Source organism: Hypomesus nipponensis, chromosome 11 (assembly GCF_054491055.1).
Source record: "Hypomesus nipponensis isolate SF chromosome 11, ASM5449105v1, whole genome shotgun sequence".
NCBI lineage: Eukaryota > Metazoa > Chordata > Actinopteri > Osmeriformes > Osmeridae > Hypomesus > Hypomesus nipponensis.
In genome coordinates this window covers 17,069,377-17,087,864 of record NC_140371.1, presented here as the reverse complement: position 1 = coordinate 17,087,864, position 18,488 = coordinate 17,069,377, and the positions used below count along the sequence as shown (strand labels likewise).

Below are 18,488 nucleotides of genomic sequence, written 5' to 3'. Positions count from 1 at the left end.
ATGTGTGTCACACTATAGACCGAGCAGGAAAGACACAGCGTGATTTATGACAGGAGGAAGATGACAAGAAGGTTGTTGATCAAGCAATGGTGAGATCATGGTGCTCTGGCTGGCGAAGGGGCTTGGAGATACTGCTTCCCCACTACGAAGTTGTAAAGAGTAGCTTTAGTGTCTCAGTGTCACATAAGGCCTCAGTCACAATGCTGGTGGCTGGAAACTGAACCATGCGGTGGGTCTGTTGGCATACCTTGGCGGCACAGTGAAGCTAAACAAGCCGTGTTAGCATGTTAGTCTATAAAGAGACATGGATAAATGGCATCAACAACAACAAGAGACGCGGCGGCGCGATGGCTCCCCGGCTTCCACAGGCCCCCAATTATCCTGGTTAATTACGGCCTGGCTGCCTGTGTGCTAATGGTAAATATAGGCCCTCTCTCTCTGGTCTCTCACTCTCTCTCTCTCTCTGGTCTCTCACTCTCTCTCTCTCTCTCTCTCTCTCTCTCTCTCTCTCTCTCTCTGGTCTCTCTCTCTCTCTCTGGCCTCCCTCTGGCCCACAGTGGCTGTGGTCCTGGCCGAGGGGTGGGGGGTGGGTCGGTGGGTGGGTGGGTGGGTTAAGGGAGGGAAGAAGGGATGTGGTGGGAGGGAGGGGGGTAGGGGGATGTGGTGACTGACGGGCGGGGGGAGTGGCGGCACAGGGGTGGGGCACATCCATCTTCAGGGCCATAACTGTACAGACATTGGGTTAGGGGAGGAGGAGGGAAAATGGGTGGAGGGCTTGATGGAGGATTGGTGAAAGGGTGGATAAGTAAAAAGGGAGGTGGACAAAGAAGGAAAATGGTGTGGAAGAGAGGCAAAAGGGGGTAAATAGGAGGGATTACGGGTAAAAGGGGGAGGCTGGGGAGAGCAGTGCAGCATGTCTCTCTGGCATCAAAACCCAGGACTTGGCAGGTTATCGTGTCTGTTTCCCTAGAGTATGAGGCTGGGTGAAGACATTGGCCCTCCTGCACACCATACCCAGGGCAACAATGTAATCTCAGTTTTATATGGAGGAGGACAACAGTTTTGGACTGACTGGTTGAGTGTACCTTGGTCCTGGTTTGTGTATAATCAGTAGTAGTGTTTCATTAAAACATATGTTGCTTCTTGTAGCACAAACGTACTGTAGTGTTGGGGTTAGAAACTTCACATTAGTATAATAGTTACATATCTGGGATGCCTAAAATACTTGCAAACTGTATTGTCCACTTATAGCTCAGGGTAAATATGGCTCAGACTATAAATAGTGTTTTTCTTCAGAGAGAGAAATCAGGAACCGGTTCCAGATTGTTGATGGTGTATTTATGGACCCACTTCCACAGAGTCAAAACCCAAAAAAGGAAAAAGACAGAGAACAGACCCCAGAGTGGCGTGCAGCACAGAATGCTGGCTGACTGTTGGCATATACTTAGTGGGTTGAGTTAAAAGGGAGAGTGAGTTCTGCGCAGACCAAGTAAACAGTCGTACCATGCTCTGGTCAGTGTGCCCACGGTGACCCACACACACTCATACTGGCTAACTCAGCCTATAACAATCTCTCCTCTCTTCCACAGCCGCCCCACCCCCTACCCTCCAGGGAGAGGAGGTGTGATGGTCTGTCAGTAAAGGGACTGTGTCTTAATGTGTTAATGTGTCTTCAAACAGATCCCCCTGCCCCGGTCACCTCCGAGGGCCTTTCTTACCCCTTCGTGGTGTGGAACAATGCCGCAGCGGATGAAAAGGATGTAAGGTTATGTTACTGAGACACCTCCTCAGCTCCTCCCTCTTTCCTTCCCTCCTCCCCTATGCCCCCCTCCCTCCCCCCAACCCTGCTTTCCCCACCCCTTGCACTGTATGAATAGGCACTGACTACTGGAACATATGCTGCTTGTTCCTCAATACACACTCAGTGTTTGTGTGTGTGTGTGTAACTGTGTAAAGATCAGTGCATGTGTATGTGCGTATCCATGTGTGAGTCTTTGTATGTAAGAGTGCACATGTATGTATGTGTGTGTGAGTGTGTGTGTAGCTGTGTGTGCGTGTGTTCATTGAAACATATGCTGCCTGTTGCACATCCACCATCTGTTCCTTGAATGAACTGATGGAGTGATCCCGTTGCCTTGGTGATGGGGCCATTCAGTCAAATAACCTTACAAACACTCCCTGCTCAGGTTTTGTGTTTGTGTGTGAGCGTGTTACAGAGAGAATGTGTGTGCAAGCATCAGAGTTGCAGTCTATTCCACAACATCCCCACTGTAGGAATTCCCAGTTCAGTCCAGTTGAAGTGAATTATTACAGTCAGCCACTCAGATCTTAGCACATACACTGGGTTGTTACGTTAACTTCGGTCTGTTTTCCTAACAAAACAACATAGAATCAAACAATACAATACATGTGCGCCATATGGCAGAGGTTCAAAACTTGCTTGAGTCACAACACAGTAATCCCTCTTCTCCACCCCTTCACTACTTATCTGTTTTTGACATGGTGGTTGTGTGTGTGTGTGTGCCTCTAGGGGATGGACCTCAGGTGTATTTCCCAGAGGAAGGAACTCCCAAAGAGAGCAGTGAGAGTTGTACTACACAGACCACACGTTCTGGTGTGGCCGGGAGTCTGCCAGTATCTGATTTCCTTTCCAATGTTGCCCCTCCTCTGAACCTGAGACACAAAAGAGACAAGAGCAATACTACACACACACTACACACACACACACACACACACTATATACACGCGTGCACAGACACACACACAAAGGCAGCAGCAGGGGAGCAGTCAAGCACCTGAAACTGAATCCTCTGCATCTCCGCTGTTTTCTCTTTCTCCTCTCCGGTCGACTGTAACTAACCGCTGCTCCATTCATTCACAAGCTCACTTTAAGGATTTAAGGGAGCCTCTGTTCCACTCGCCTACCCCGCCCTCACCCCACCCTACCCCGGCCGCCTGCCAGCCATATGTCAGCCCCTCTCCTCCGCTACTGTAGCAGCACTACCCAGAACCCCCTGGGAGAGTATGGTTCTGTTTGGGTGAACGGCCACACGGCTGGGAGCTGCTGCGGGGACCTCCAGGTCTCTGGGCCCTCGCTGAACAACAGGATACACAGTTGCCCAGCAGTAGAAACCAGAGACAAGCCAGAGGGCCCAAGAAAAACAAAACAGAGGATGGTTGGAGAGATACCGTGTCAGAGCATGGTTCTGGAATTGAAAGAAAGCTGAAGAGTGAAGGGCAACTGAATGAATGGATTGTAGCGCCGTCCAACTGCTGTTGTGTTTGGTGGACCTGTAACTGTCAAATTCTGACGTTCAAAGTTCAACTGCCACTAGAAGGATGGCGAATGGAGGAACAGAGTTGCTGTTGTTGTTTGTTTTCTACGGATGTTTGTGCGTGCGTGTTTGCACATGTGTACACGTGTCAGGCGGGGGGGAATAGTTGATGGAGGGTCAACCAGTAGTAATAACCAGGAAGATGATGTCATTAAAACGACTGCCTGTTAGGGGAAGTTCCTTCCTCGCGTGTCAGAACAATGACCTGGTTAATCAAAGCACTGAGCACAACTAGCTTGAGGTGCCACCTAGAAGGCCGAGCGGCATAGGGGGGAAGCATCACAGGGGAGAGAACGGCAGCCTCTGAAGTCATGTCTCTGAGATGTGAGAGACGGGGCGCGGTGGGAGGGGATTTCCTGTCGACCGTGCATCCATGGGAGAGCGGTCTCCGTGCAACAGCTTCCCATTGTGAGGAGGCCTGACGGTGCATGCTGGGATGTGGACTTCTGTCAGGCTTCAAGGGGATGCTGTCCTGTCCTGCTGTGGTGAGGATGTTTTTTAAGATACTCTATGTATATCTGTGGATATCTACACTGGCATTCCGTGTCACCTACATAGTTAGCCATGGGGGTAATGGTTTGTTATAGGTGTTTTTAATGTCTTAGGACAAGAATGACCTTCGGAAACTCTACCAACCTTGCCTTAGATCCCCTACCACTGAAAAACAACAAGCCTGTTCAGTTTTCTTTATAAAACATAGCTTTGCTGACTGTGCCAAAATAAAGAATAATTTGTTCTGTTTTTGTTCCCATTTTAGTATACTATCCGGTATTGTGCCCAGAGATGCATGGTTCCATGTGTGTGTTGTCATTTTAAATTGTATTAAATATGCGTGTGAGTTTGAGAGTGTTTTTAAACTGCTCGTCATGGACTTTATCCTGCCACAAACCACCTGACCACTGTGCTGGTCACTTGGTGCCAGGACTACCAGGCTAGCGCGTGGCTCAGACACACAGGCTGGGTATTAGGCTTGGCAGAGCTGTGATTTACTGGAGCCAGAGAGTCCAGTCCATCAAACCTAGAGGAGCTCCCACACAACAAGGGAACAGAGCAGGAGACAGGTTCTCGCAGACGCTGTTGCATGTCGTGGTTTCTTCCCCCAACCCCTTCTGTCCTCCACTGGGGATCTGGTGGTTGAACGTTCCCAAACCGCACAGCCCTCCCCTCAGTAGAGACAGTTCTTGATACTGAAGGTTCTGGGTATTTTGATGTGACACACTGAGTCAGCTAGCACGACAATACAAGAGAATATAACGTAGAGGGGAGAACAGTGCTTAGAGCTGATCCAAGCCTCTCACAGTCCCCTCTCTCTTCCATTTCTCCCTCTTCTCCTCTGCCCTCTTGGTTTGTTGTGACAAATTCTCTGGTTCTCAGCTTTTGTTTCTTTTCACAAGACATCTAAATATCTTGTACTTCTAACAGGAATGTTTGGCTGAAGTCTCGGTTCTGCGAGTCTGTATTTAGAGTTTTGTGTTTATGAGTCATGTCCCATCAAAGAAGTGTTGATTCGGGCTGCCATCCCGCCAGCCTCTTCTCAGGCCCTTGCAGGCTTCTGGAGACATGATAGTCTCCTTCTCAGGACGAGGCTTACAGATGCTTGCATACACACACACACACACACACACAGACACACACACACACAGGTCCGAAGATGGATCGACAGAAGTATCTCAGGTATTTCTCTGGAGATGACCTTCACAGGTTTAGATCCCTGCTCTGACCTGAGCAGTTGAGCTGTCATTAGCAGATGGCATCATCGTTATGGCAGACTTCTGTACGTTCTGGACCTCTGTCACACCATCCCAGATAATTGCCCAGACGTTTTATGACCAATAAAGAGAGCATATCTGACCAACCAGGTTTCAAACCTATTTGAAAGGTTTGTTCTCAGGAGGGTACACCTCCTCATCATCCTTCCAAACCACGTCCGCTACGCATAACTCTATTAGTGCTGGGAGGTTTTCTCTTCCCCCATGGAAACTCCTGACCCCCCACCACCCCTACCCCTACCTTCGACCCCCTATCTTTTCCCCCTCAGCTCCAATTCTGGGTACAGTGGGCTGTACACTATACGCTCTAACCTTTCACAGATGGCTCCAGGGGGATTCCAGGCAGCCACTTCCTCTGAAGTGATGTCAGTCACATGCGTGGAGAGTGGGGTCAACTGTGAGGCATGACAGGTCATGGCACGCCTGAGGTTAACAACTACAGGGGCAGGGTCACCGACAGGTTCCTCTGGTCTAATGTGATCTTTGACATGTGTGTATGATGTCGTAGGATGTCAGGACTGTCTCTGTCAGGTATGATGCCATGTGATCGACCTGCTCCGAATTTTAAGGGGTAAATGTGTTAACCATTACACCGGAGAGGGCAAGAGGAAATTGGTTAAGGTCTCATCAGACTGATTTATGCCTCGCAATGGGAAGAAATGCATCCTCTCCCCCTCTCTCTCTCTCCATTTCTCTCTGTCTCAGGTGTTGCTACCTTGTCTTCCTCAGGATAAATCACTTTTTGCGAGGACAGAGGCCTCCATCCTGAAGGGAATCCTTTTGATCCTGCCCTGCAGGCTGCGAACAGCTTTGAATGTGCTTTAGACCCAACTATCTTTCACTGGGGTAGAGAGACCTTGTTGCTAACCTGGGTAAGGCTAGCCATGGCCCACCATTTTATTTCTGGGCACAAGCCATGAAGTATAGAAAGTGTCGAAGAAAGTGTAGTGCTCTGTTCTTCAGAGAGGTGTTGGAGAGTCAGAGCCAGCTTCAGAGGTGTCTACAGATCAACCCCATGTCTCTCCTGTCTCTGCATAGTTGTGCTAATGATGGTGGCATCCAGTTTGGCTCTCATAAGCTCTCCTTACAGGAAACACAACTCCTCGTACTCAACAGTGGCCATGGTTAGGTGCTAAGGTGGGCTTTAGCACTTCAAACACTAGCTCATTTATGCAAACCTGAGAGACCAGTGCTAATTTTAACAACTGAGTACATTTCCCTTTCTGATAGTAGGATAATGAGGTGCCTTTGTAGATAAGAGAGGGATACTGAGACACTATGTAACTGCTTAACAGTTAATTCAGGATTTGGCTGTATAATGACACTTTTGGTGAGATACATCTACATATCAAACGTAATTTTGTTGTGACTAGTTCTAGTAACAGTACTTTTTTGTCAGTTAAAACCAAAATCTGGAGCATTCCTTCTGGAACATGACAGCAACTAACCAAAACAAGTCCAGTGAGGGGGGGTGGTGGTGGTGGGGGGTGGGGGTGGGGGGGGGTGGTCGTCCTGTAGATGAGATGCTTAATTGAGCAGTAAACAGACACATAACTGACCCCACAGCTACCTGTCATCCCCTGCGCTCTTTGATACGAGGAACAGCTTCCCTTAGCACAGTGCCGTCAGGCAGCCTCCCGGCCCGCCTTGCACTCACACACCTTTTGCATCCGGGAGACGAGCTCTGACTGCCCACTGTCCTTCAGGATGCCCCTTCCTCATAATATATATGCTCTAATTAGCCATTCTTACCCTAATAGACCTACAAACAGCCTGGTGTGTCTGTACGTGTGTGTGCGAACTACTATAGGAGCCACCCTGCTGCCAGCCAGGTGTGAATGACCAGGGTTGTCACCTCCAACTGCCCCAGGTGCCAGCAACCTGCTGGGAAACCACTTCACACCGGCCTGGGAATGAACCGGGTCGAGACAGAGACAACAACACACAGGCCTGAGACAAAGAGGCAGGGTGAGGGAGTGGCTGTCTCAGCTACTGGGTCAGAGGGAAAGCACCACATCACACACACACCCACAATTTACCACACACACTCTGTCGTCCGCGTCGTGTCACACACACACCTATCTCCCGTCATAGTACTGTTTTTAGCCTGTGTGTATCCTGCGCTGTGCCCCCCTCCTTTCCTCTGCTGATAACTCTGTCAGTCTTGCGGCCCCATGGGGGATGAGGAGCAGGGATGAGGAGGCTGTAATGAGCCTCTATACAGATGATAACACCAGGGCAGGAGATAACATTGGGAGGGACAAAGTAATGTGTCCTTATAGCAGGATGATACTGTTTTCCAGACTGCTTTCCTTTATTGCAGTGGTAGGGACTGAATACATATGAAGAGACACAGGGGACTATTTTCTGTATTTCTACAGTTTTCCTAAAAAGTTGACTGGATACAATATTTCTCCAAACTGAATCTAGCACACATCTGTTTGTATTTATATGTAGAGCATTATTGTAAAGACTCCATGAAAGAGAGAAGTTGTGTTTCAGTTGTGATTAAATTATATCCGTTTCCCACAAGCTGTTGTCTGCCTCCTCTTGTCCTCCTCCTTCTCCTCCTTTCTCTGGAGTGGTGGGAACAACCAAAGAGAGAGCATTCAAATGGGTAATTCAATTTGACTTCATCGCAAAGAGGAGAGAGAATAAGAGATAGAGCAAGAGAAGAGAAAGAAGTGTAGAAAGTCAGCTGGAGAGAGACAGACACACAAACAGCTTACACGCCACCTATTGGTCATGGAACGTCATTGGCAGTACATGATAGGTTGTAAAACTTCATATATTTTTTTATTAGGAACTGAGTGTCTAACCCGATCATTGTTTGCTCTGATGAATAGAATACCATTTTGTGTATACTGTTGGTGTGCTCTTCTGTGTCTGTGTGTGTGTGTGTGTGTGTGTGTGTGTGTGTGTGTGTGTGTGTGTGTGTGTGTGTGTGTGTGTGTGTGTGTGTGTGTGTGTGTGTGTTGCGGAGGTGTTTGTAGATCAAAGCCTACAGTAGGAGTCTTATGTGAATTGAGATCCTGCCTCCAAACATATCAACAGGAGGGAAAGGTGTATCAGGTCCAAATACATGAGCAGTTTCTATCTTAAGGCCCTGAATGGAATATCCTTTTACAGTGAATTGAGGACACGGTATCTCCACTTCTGAGGGTGTAGAATGAATTAAAGGTTAACTGCAGAGGGATGCCTGTTGAAGTATCTCCTTCTTCAAATGTTTGTCTGTCACTCAGTTCAGTGTAAAGCCCTGAAAAGAGAGTGTGAAGGATTATCTTAGGCTTTTATGTTCTTCTGACACCATTAGAAGCTCAGTCCTTCAGTCTGCCAATAGGTGATAGATAGCAGTGTGGCTCTGTGTGAAAGTGGGAGACGGGAAAGAGCAGACTGTCAGTTCTGAGTTGGTTCTTATCTCTTTATCAAGAGAAGTATCAGGCTAACAGCCAGCTGCCACCTTCCACTTCCACTTATTATTATAGAAGACCTAAAAAGGCTACTGCTATTTTGGTACCCATTGTTTTTCTATCTTGGTGCCTAATATGAATATATGTAGCATTTGTTATTTATTTAACATTTTAAACCCATGTAGAATTTTTGTGACAAAAAATAATTTGTGTCATCATGTTGATGTTCTGTGGCCACACTTAGGTGAAAATATGCAGGCAGTGCAAATGTGGTTCTGTGTGTGGTTGTGTTTCTCTGTGTGTGTGTGGTTGTGTTTGTGAAAGAGAGAATGAGAAAGCAAACAATCCATTGAAAAAAAGGGTGGACGTCTTAAGCGTTGATTGAATCAATGAGGCCGGAGCCCGTGTGAAAAGTGTGTTTGAATAGAGAATAGAGAGGGCCGAGGTGGATGGCAGTTATTATATTATTTCCCAGAGGAGAGAGCAGGTCCCAGAGGCTGTATAACTGATTTAGATGGATCAGCAGAGGGGTTCCCAGACTCCTCCAGTCCCCCAAGCCCATGTCTGCTTGTCCTCCTGCTGCAGACCCTTTTCAGCCTTCTGACCCCCTCCACACACACAAGCACAAACACACACACAATTGAGTCATGCACACATGCACGCACACATGCACGCATATGCACCAACAAATGTAAACACACACACAGCAGACTCCATTTAGACTGACCCCCTCTACACAAACAAAAAAACGAAAGGAAATCAACAACAACAGGCTGGGCGAGAGAGAAGGACTCTTCCCTCTGACTTCCTTCATAAATCTTCTACTCAGTCATTTTATCTCCTCTGCCTCCGTAAAAACAAAAACAGAAGACACAAACACACCCAGCCTTGTGTCTGACTGACTTGGCAACACTACAACAACACAGACTGATAGGTGTAAAAAAACCTTGAAACTTGGGAGAAAGAAAGAACCACGAGAACAGGCCCAATCATTCATTAGGCTCAAAATAGGGGTGAAACCCACTTGTCCATGTTGCGTAAGGTGGCCTATGCAAGCCCACACAGAAGAGAGAACAGGAGGAGAGAGGCTACCATCATCACCATCACCTTCCACACTGGAATACCTCACAAGACCTCAGACTGATAGCAAGACCCTCAGACCTGCCATGCTGTAATCCCCCCAAGATCCCCTTCGCACGACAGCCTCCTTTCACTCACACCCACACATGGCTGTGTGTGTGTGTGTGTGCGTGTGTGTGACCTCAGGTGCTAGACCGGGAGGCAGCAGCTCTGGGATAGAGTCCATTTGGTCACTGTTGACAGGAGGATGTCTCTAAAGAGTTTTTTCCACACTCTTTAACTGCTAAAATACCTCAGCAAACAGATGCCCAAGCAGCCAGGGTTTCACGACAGTGACACCATCCGAGATGAAAGTCAAAGCAACCAGCAGTTGAAGCACTGACAAGATAATAAAACCAAGTCATGACCCGAACAATCAAATCAACTGGCTTTTTAATGGAATATTATTTTGCATGTCTTTATTTCATCTTTAGATTATAATCTGTGTGTGTGGGTTGTATGTAAATCACATGCTCACGCGTATGTGTGTCTGTATGTGTCTCCGAGTGGTTGTGTTCTCAGACTGATTCTCCCAGGCAAGAGGCAGCTGGCCGGGGCGGCGGAGGAAGGAGTCACAGGTGTCTACTGGTGGTCTGGGAGTCTGGTCTCTAATCTCAGGCTTATTACCATCGCATCTCTTTAAGTCTATGAGTCCCCTAGAGACACCTCAGTTATGGAACAGGCTGGGTAAGAGGTAGAACGTGGCCTATTGCGTGGGTCTGCTGAACATTACTGACGGACTGACTTGGGGAGGGATGGCATAGGTGGCTTGGCTGGGCTGAGCTGGTGCACATGTAGACAGTAGTTGTTTGTTGGGGGCTGTGGAGGTCACAGCAGCCCTGGGAAAGTTAAGTTCTCCATCTAAAACAGCGAATGCTGGCTACGACCTCTGTTGAGTCAGTGTATGGATGTAAGCAGTGGCAGATGGCTGCTTCTCCAGCTGAGATTTAGGCCTAATCCCCCGGGATCAACCAACCATGGGTCATCAGTCACTCGCACCCTAGAGTGAGAGAAGATGGGAGAGAAAAGAGAGAGAGAGAGAGAGAGAGAGAGAGAGAGAGAGAGAGAGAGAAGCAAAACAAGAGAGCAGGAATGAGAGAGGATGGGAGAGTGAGACAGCACGACTTCTTGTCAGCCTTTAATCCCCCAAATTGAGTAAATAAATCGAGGAGTTTAAATTTACATATGTTAAACAAAGGGTCCTAGGACACTCCCAGTGTTATCAACTGTAGAGAGACAGGACTGCATGGGAATCATACCAGACAGCCAATAAGAGTTTGAGAGTGAGTGTGTGGATGAGGGGGGTGGCTGCATGAAGGTGGATGTGGTTGTATTGTTGGTGCTTTGACCAGCTGCACCAGTACAACCACTAGAGAGCTACTATGACTCAGCAGTCCAAGGATTAAACCCTCCTAGCCCCTAAACCCTTTACACATACACCCTTCCCCCTTTGAGAGAGTGGTACTCACACCTCTCCATCTGGTCAGGCCCCACCCCCTCCACATGTCAATCACAGCAGGATGCCCTGCTTTCTGCTTCAAAGAACTTCTGGGTTATCAAAATGTTGATTGTTTGGGGGAAGGGGGGGGGGGATTGTTGTTGTTGTGGTAGAGGTTATATTGTGACTTTCTCTCTCAAAAACCTATCAAAGACCCTTCTCTTGTACATAAAATCTTCCGTACTTACAGAAAAAGAAGCCACGGACCTCATGTCCTTTCCTTTGTTTTACAATGGAAAGGTAACTTAGTCAAGAAAGAACTGTATTTGACATTAAAACACCATTTAAATGACATAAGATGCCCCCCTTTCCTCTTTTATTATCGGACTTTTTTTGACGTTTGGAGACAAACGAAGATGTCCAAGTCAACCTGTGCCTGGCTTACAGGAACGCAAGCAACAACAACATGGCGTTTGTCGCCCCCTCGTGACTGCTTAACGCATGACGAACTTTATTCGACTCACGGCATTTCCGTTTCCTTTAAGTCTCTGTTTCACATTGAGAGGTATGTTGTTAATGTTTGCATTTGCACGTGGTGGCATTTTTATGAAAAACTGAACATTGGGGTACACTTTGAACTCTTAACTGGTTTTAAAGATGAATTAGGCTACCATTTTATGACATCTGGATGTTATATGTATCGTTTTATTTTAGTAAATGGCAATAGTTGGTGATTAAGAACTTTAGCTTTAAGGCTAACAGTCAGTACTAGCACCCGTGTCCTCGACTTGAGTTGCAACAAACCGGCTAGCAACTAGCTCCAGTTAGCTGAAAATTCCCATTATTATTAAACGTCATTGGTTATATCTTCTTTCTTGCTAGACTAACATCTTTATTGGTTATGGAATTTGTATTTAGAAAATATTTTTTTCATCATGTTTTCTTCTTTTAGACTGAACTCCTGAGTTGGCCATTATGGGAGCTTACCTGTCTCAACCTAACACGGCCAAGACCTCGTCCGATGGCGGCAACAAAAATATGAGCTACGGCTTCTCGGCCATGCAGGGCTGGCGGGTTTCTATGGAGGTAATGAAAACGCAATGGGTTCATAGATGGATGTTTTGTCACGCTGGAATGTTACCTCAGGTTTATGAACTCTGCTCCAGTTATTTGGCAACGCATGCTAGCTTACTAGCTGCTAACATAGCTAATTTAGTAGCTAGCTAATTAATTATTGTCATGTTGCTTGAACGGAATCATCTGATTTGGTCAAAATTGTTGTGTATGCAACTAATTGTTTGTTAAAGCGTATTTTTCAATCTGCTATTGTTATTTAACTCTTTTTTTGGATACAGTTCAATGTTAAATGTGCGCAGCTTTCATGTGCTTATCTAACCTGTTGTCATGTCTTCCAGGATGCCCACAACTGCATCCCAGAGCTGGACGAAGAAACGGCCATGTTTGCTGTGTATGATGGACATGGAGGTACAACTCTTTCCCATCCCACACAAGTAACGTCTTTAGTTGAGAACAATGTCAATACTGTGCAGACAGTTGAGGACATTTCTGCTAGTATATCAGTATTTACAATAGTTGTATTTTCTCTTTTAGGTGAGGAGGTCGCATTGTACTGTTCTAAGTACTTGCCTGACGTTATCAAGGAGCAGAAAACATATAAAGATGGAAAACTGCAGAAGGTCAGTTGGTGTTTGATAAATGTAGTGGCCATTGAGACCCCTTGAATATGGAGTGTTTTTTTAAACCTGTATTGATTTGTTTGTTATAGGCCCTGGAGGATGCATTTATGGCCATAGACAGTAAAATTACCACTGAGGAAGTAATCAAGGAGCTGGTGCAGATCGCAGGCCGACCCACAGAGGAGGCGCCCAATGAGAAAGTGGCTGAAGAGGATGACTGTGAGTAGATGGCAGCAACAGTGTCAACTCTTCTCTTAGATAACTGTCTAGTCTAGTTTCCTTTTGATTACAAAGAATAGATTTAACCTCAATGAAGGTTCATTGGCTGTCATCCAACTTCCCTTGTCTTTTCTTACCCACTACCTGTCTTACCAGTGGAGAACGAGGAGGCAGCTTTGCTCCATGAGGAGGCCACCATGACCATCGAAGAGTTGTTGGTGCGCTACGGCCAGAACCTGAATGCCCTTAAACACAAGAAGGCCTGTTCCGAAGCCAAGAGAGAGTCTGGGGATGGGGATGCCCCTGATGGCTGCCACACTGGGGACAAGGTCCTGAACGGAGAGCTGGAGGGAGAGACGGACAGCAATGGCAAAGCCGGGTCTGGGGCCTCTAAGCTGAGAGCCTGCAGGAGAGGAGCGGCGGCGGCAGCATCAGGGGGACCAGGCGATGGCAAGTCCTCTGCAGGTGCAGGTGGAGGAGGGGGCAGCAGTGACTCCTCTAGGGGTGCCAGTGGAGGAGAGAAGCCCAGTAAGGTAGAGGGAGATGCGGGTCCCTCCTGTTCTTCTTCGGCCCAGCCCCAAGCTCCTGGAGACACCAAGTCCAAGTTCTTTGAGGATAGCGATGAGTCAGGGGAAGAGGAGGAGGAGGAAGAGGGGAGTGATGAGGAGGTGAGAGGGAAGGGAACACCCCATCAGGTTTATTCTTGTTATTGTCACTGGTCACGACTTCTGCCCAAAAATTCATTGGATTCATCTTCTTATACTCTCCCCTCATCTTTCTATCCCCCTCTCCTCTAGGATGGCAGTGAGGAAGACGAGGGTGAGTACAGCAGTGACAATGAAGAGGACACCGAGGAGGGGGAGGATTCTGACGAAGAGGAAGAGGAGATGTGCCTACCAGGAATGGATGGGAAGGAAGAGGTAAAGCCAGCGAGCTTTTCACGGCCACCTGCACTTTATTAGGTCCATATCTCATTATTCTGTGACAAAATCAGTAAATATTCAGATTCCCTTCGATCCTTTGCTTATGTAGCTGACAACTGTACTGTCCCTAACACCTGCCTGTTCTCATTCGTGTGTGCGTTGTGTGTCTCCTCAGCCGGGCTCAGATAGTGGGACCACGGCGGTGGTGGCTCTGATCCGGGGGAAGCAGCTGATTGTGGCCAATGCCGGGGACTCCCGCTGCGTGGTGTCTGAGAAGGGCAAGGCTGTGGACATGTCCTACGACCACAAGCCGGAGGACGAGCTGGAGCTGGCCAGGATCAAAAACGCGGGCGGGAAGGTCACCATGGACGGACGCGTCAACGGCGGACTGAACCTCTCCAGAGCTGTCGGTACGGGAAATGCTCTTGCCTGCTTTGCAGTAAGATCAGACGTTGTTTCACTGTCTGGAGAGCCAATGAGATTCGTCACACTTGGAACAGACGCGGTCATCATCAGTAGTAAAGGCTGTCTTAATCAAGCAACCTGCCTCAAAGGAACAATTCAAGGTTACTTGTCTTGAATTGGCATGATGAATAACCGCTTGTACTGTATTGTGTCCTGCTAGGTGATCACTTCTATAAGAGAAACAAGGCCTTGCCAGCAGAGGAGCAGATGATCTCAGCCATGCCTGACGTCAAGGTCCTCACACTCAACGAGGAGAATGACTTCATGGTCATTGCCTGTGACGGCATCTGGTAAGCTCACCCCCCGTCTTGGCTAAGCATATTTTAATATGGAGTGCACTTTAACCCCATCCGTATCAAATTGTGTTGTCCACAGGAACGTTCTGAGCAGTCAGGAAGTGGTGGACTTTGTCAGTCAGAGAATCAAACCCAATGACAAAGGAGTGGTCAGACCCCTGTCTTCCATAGTGGAAGAGGTAAGACACCCCCCCCCCCCAAGCCCCCCCCCTCCCCCATATTTCTCCAGTGTGCACTTAAAGTCGAGAGGGAAACAAAATTATATTGGGTTTGGTTAAAGATGGATCTTTGAAAGTGGTTCTCTACTCTAAGGCTGTGCTAACATACATGTCAGTTCTGCTAGATTGTGATGGGTTCCCCTAACCCAGTATGTCCTCTCCCCCAGCTGCTGGACCACTGTCTGGCCCCTGACACCTCAGGAGATGGGACAGGATGTGACAACATGACCTGCATGATCGTAACCTTCGGCCCCCACCCCTGCTCAGGCCAGGCTGAGGGCACTAAAAAGAGAAAGCCAGAAGAGATTGTATCTGAGAAGAATGGAAATGACTGCAAAAAGGCCAAGAGTGAATAGAGCTGATCTGACCAGCTGTTCTGTGCACATCCTAGTTTGGTCTGACTCAGCCCTGGCCTGGCCTGGTTCAGTAGCCTGACACAGGAACTCCCACCTCCCCCCCAACCCTTTCTGTGGAACCTTTTTAAAGACTGATCTCTTGGACAGGATATCTATTAGTTTGTCCAGAGATATGAGACAGTATAACTGTATAACAGTCCTTTTTTTCTTTTATTATTTTGCTTAAGGCCAATTGAAACCATGTTCTGTGTCCTAGCGTGAACTATCTTGTCACCATGCCCTTGTTTATGTATATAGTTTTCAATACTTGTAATTGATCAAATGCATTTTTTCTTTGTAATTGTGGATCAATGTGACATTTTGGTGCATACTACTTTGACATCAGTATGTAATTAATTACAAATACATTTTTTTAAATAACGTGACAACTGAAGCCCTGTCTACTTCTTTTTAAATTCAGATTGTTTAAATGAAGGAAATGTCTTTCAGGTGAAGACTACTTTCTAGAAAAACTGCTATTCTAGAAGGGTTGATGAATTCTATGTAAAACATTCACATTAAGCTCAGCACTTTCTACTTGCTGTGTTTGGTAAATACAGTTCGCATTCCTTTTTTGAATCTTTTTTTTTTTTTTTTTTTAGAAAATGTCAGCTGTTCATTAATGGCCACTGGACTTTGGATGTCTAGTTTGCACAAAAAGTTTAAGGTGAAAACATTGTCTAACATTTTACATAATTAATGTGCAGTTCAAGTGTAGATCATACTCGGTCAGGTTAGACAAAGAAATAGTACGGAAACTCACTTCATGGTTCTCTGAAGGATGCAAAATTGACAATTTTGCTCTATAATGGCTACTATGATGTATTTTTGCAAATATATTTTGTTACGTCTCAAAATTCTGTGAGCTGCACAGAACAAAAAATGCTCCCAATTAAATTTTCAGTTTTCCTTATTGAGAGGAATAAAGCAAACCTGTCATCTGTTTTTATTTAAACTATTGTGACAATATTACAAACTAAAATAATGTTTATAGTAACATTTCATAACCATGATCTATGAAATTAAGTATATCATTTATCTACAAAAATGGCAAGTTACAGCTGATAATCATAACTGACACATAAATCCACCCTGTGGTTACTTTGCCACTACATCACTATTCATACGAAGGCATGGATGTGTGGTGAGAACCTGATATGTGGGTTCAATGTGTTCTTCAATTCACCACATAGGTGTTCTGACAAGCATGCCCCTCCAGCCATGAGCCTCTGCCACCTGCAATACAGTAATACAGAACTATCACAGCACTGTTACCTGGTGATAAAGTACAACCTGCTGATGAGGTTGGGTAGCCATGTGGTAGCCATGTATACCTGCATTCTCTTATGAAGGAATCTCAGCTTCTGGGTCAACAACTCAATCTCCTGAAAAGAGACAACTTTTCAATATAGTTTGTACTGGTAGTGAGTCTACATTTTGGCAGCCAATTTTAAATATCCGAATTCTGAAATATATAGATCAAAAGTACCTGGTTGAATTTGTCATGACGTCTTAATTGGATTTGAGGAAGAAGCTCGTCAAGTCTTTCAATCTATAAATGAAAAAAGGAATGGAATTGTAAAGTATTTTTACCACTAAAACAATTGTACAATTGTGTAATGTACAACAAAGTGTACATTACACACGCGTGTAAGCTTTATATTGTACCTTCCTGACAATACTCTGTAGTCTTGTCTTCATGCTTTTATTGATCACTGTAGTGGCAGTTGTTCTTGGTTTTGGAGAAACTGAAAACCAAACACAAACCACTCAAAACCCTCAACATCATTCTCATTAGAGAAAGACCTTCAGAAACCAACTAAATCTAATTGATGTGAATCTATACCATGCTGGAATATCTTTGTCACCTCCAGCACATAGGGCCTGTGGAGACAAAGATAATGCAATAGATGTTTTACTGTTGTAAGACCATTAACCTATATACTTAGTATGGCTTGAGGTATAGCCTACCGCAAGTGCTCACATGTGCTTGCTGTTTGCAGAGATAGAGCTGTTGAGTGGAATCAGACAGCCCCTGTGGTTCCTCAACTAAGATAAAGAAAGAAGGACTTTCAACAGTAACACAACAACACCAGATCTAGTCAGGGTGATGTGTATGGGTGGGCAGTCTGAAATATTAGGGTGAGTTAGTGTAGGCTTAATGCAATTTTACAAATATGCTTCATACATCCATTGGGCATGCAAAGACAACTCAAGTTTGAATCCAAGTTCTTATATTTTTTCATTTTACGTTACCTTCAGTGCCCTATTTTCTGAACTGAATCCAAAATGACTGGCTACAATCTAAGAGAAAGAGAGGGAAAAAATAATTGATAAATAGGCCTACGAAGACCTGAAAAATAAGTCAATCATTAATGTTTTTTTTAATGCTGTATTAATAGAGATCGTCTACCTGTTTAACAGAAGTGGCATCTGTCCCCTTAGGAATGGACACCTCCCTCAGGGCAATGACTCGCTCATCTACTTGGACGTAAAGCTAAAGTCATGGACTGAATAACAAAATAGTCATTCAATACTCTAAAAGATGTCTAAAAGATTATTCCTACAAATGCTTTAAGAGTTTATCTAGTTATCGATTAACTTCCTGCTACTTGCTTGCTACAGAAGTACCACGGTGCTACAAAGCCCAGTTACTTTTAGCTGTATAACTACAGCTAGTACAAGCAGCCAGTCAAAGCCACAATACAAACGAGGACTTTGCCTGTCACCAGTCAAATGCACCTGTTAGCATACTAGCTAGTCGACTGAGTTTGTTCATATAATTTTGATCTTTACACTCTTTTCGCTAGCTAGTTTGATACATATTACTATATAAATATATATATATATATAAATATTAGTTGGCAAGAGCCAGAGCCATACAGATACATTTATTTCTCTCTATCTATGGCTATGGCAAGAGCAAATAAAATGTTTAGTGAACATCAGTTACCATGGTTACAAGCAGTAGTAAGCGCTGAAAGAGCCAAGTTAAATATCTACTTGAAAATAAATAAGCCACAAGGAAGGAAGAACGTACCATTTTGGTCTAGTCTCTTCAGTGCTATCCAAGTCTTTAATAAACAATGCGGATCATCATAAACTAAATTTGACATGGTTTCTTAGGCTGTCTGGAGGTTCTAAATCGAAAAAACGCAAAACAGCTTGACGGAAGTCTGCGTCTAGCTTCCGCTTTGAGATGTT

The 18,488-nt window shown here is 45.7% G+C and overlaps 2 protein-coding genes across 4 annotated transcripts; one reads left to right on the top strand and one right to left on the bottom strand.

Annotated features, from left to right (window-relative positions):
* The first annotated feature begins 11,446 nt into the window (after positions 1–11,446).
* Positions 11,447–15,673, top strand: ppm1g (protein phosphatase, Mg2+/Mn2+ dependent, 1G). Of its 3 annotated transcripts, none has more exons than XM_084709600.1 (11): positions 11,447–11,636; positions 12,024–12,157; positions 12,487–12,556; positions 12,683–12,768; positions 12,858–12,987; positions 13,144–13,655; positions 13,785–13,907; positions 14,086–14,320; positions 14,536–14,665; positions 14,751–14,850; positions 15,057–15,673. In XM_084709600.1, exons 2-11 carry the CDS (start codon positions 12,047–12,049, stop codon positions 15,243–15,245), a joined length of 1,686 nt encoding a protein of 561 aa, XP_084565726.1. In that variant the 5' UTR covers positions 11,447–11,636; positions 12,024–12,046; the 3' UTR covers positions 15,246–15,673. The 3 variants fall into 3 exon arrangements, with proteins under 3 accessions (XP_084565726.1, XP_084565725.1, XP_084565723.1); XM_084709599.1 differs by lacking the exon at positions 11,447–11,636 and adding an exon at positions 11,638–11,697; XM_084709597.1 differs by lacking the exon at positions 11,447–11,636 and having other exon boundaries at positions 11,726–12,157.
* Positions 15,674–16,214: 541 nt separating this feature from the next.
* Positions 16,215–18,483, bottom strand: LOC146268434 (uncharacterized). The gene is made up of 9 exons (XM_084709605.1): positions 18,325–18,483; positions 17,698–17,765; positions 17,541–17,588; positions 17,269–17,333; positions 17,131–17,168; positions 16,953–17,032; positions 16,774–16,836; positions 16,619–16,669; positions 16,215–16,520 (listed from the first exon to the last, which is right to left on the bottom strand). The coding sequence occupies exons 1-9, from the start codon at positions 18,398–18,400 to the stop codon at positions 16,467–16,469; spliced, it is 543 nt and encodes a 180-aa protein (XP_084565731.1). The 5' UTR covers positions 18,401–18,483; the 3' UTR covers positions 16,215–16,466.
* Positions 18,484–18,488: the final 5 nt, after the last annotated feature.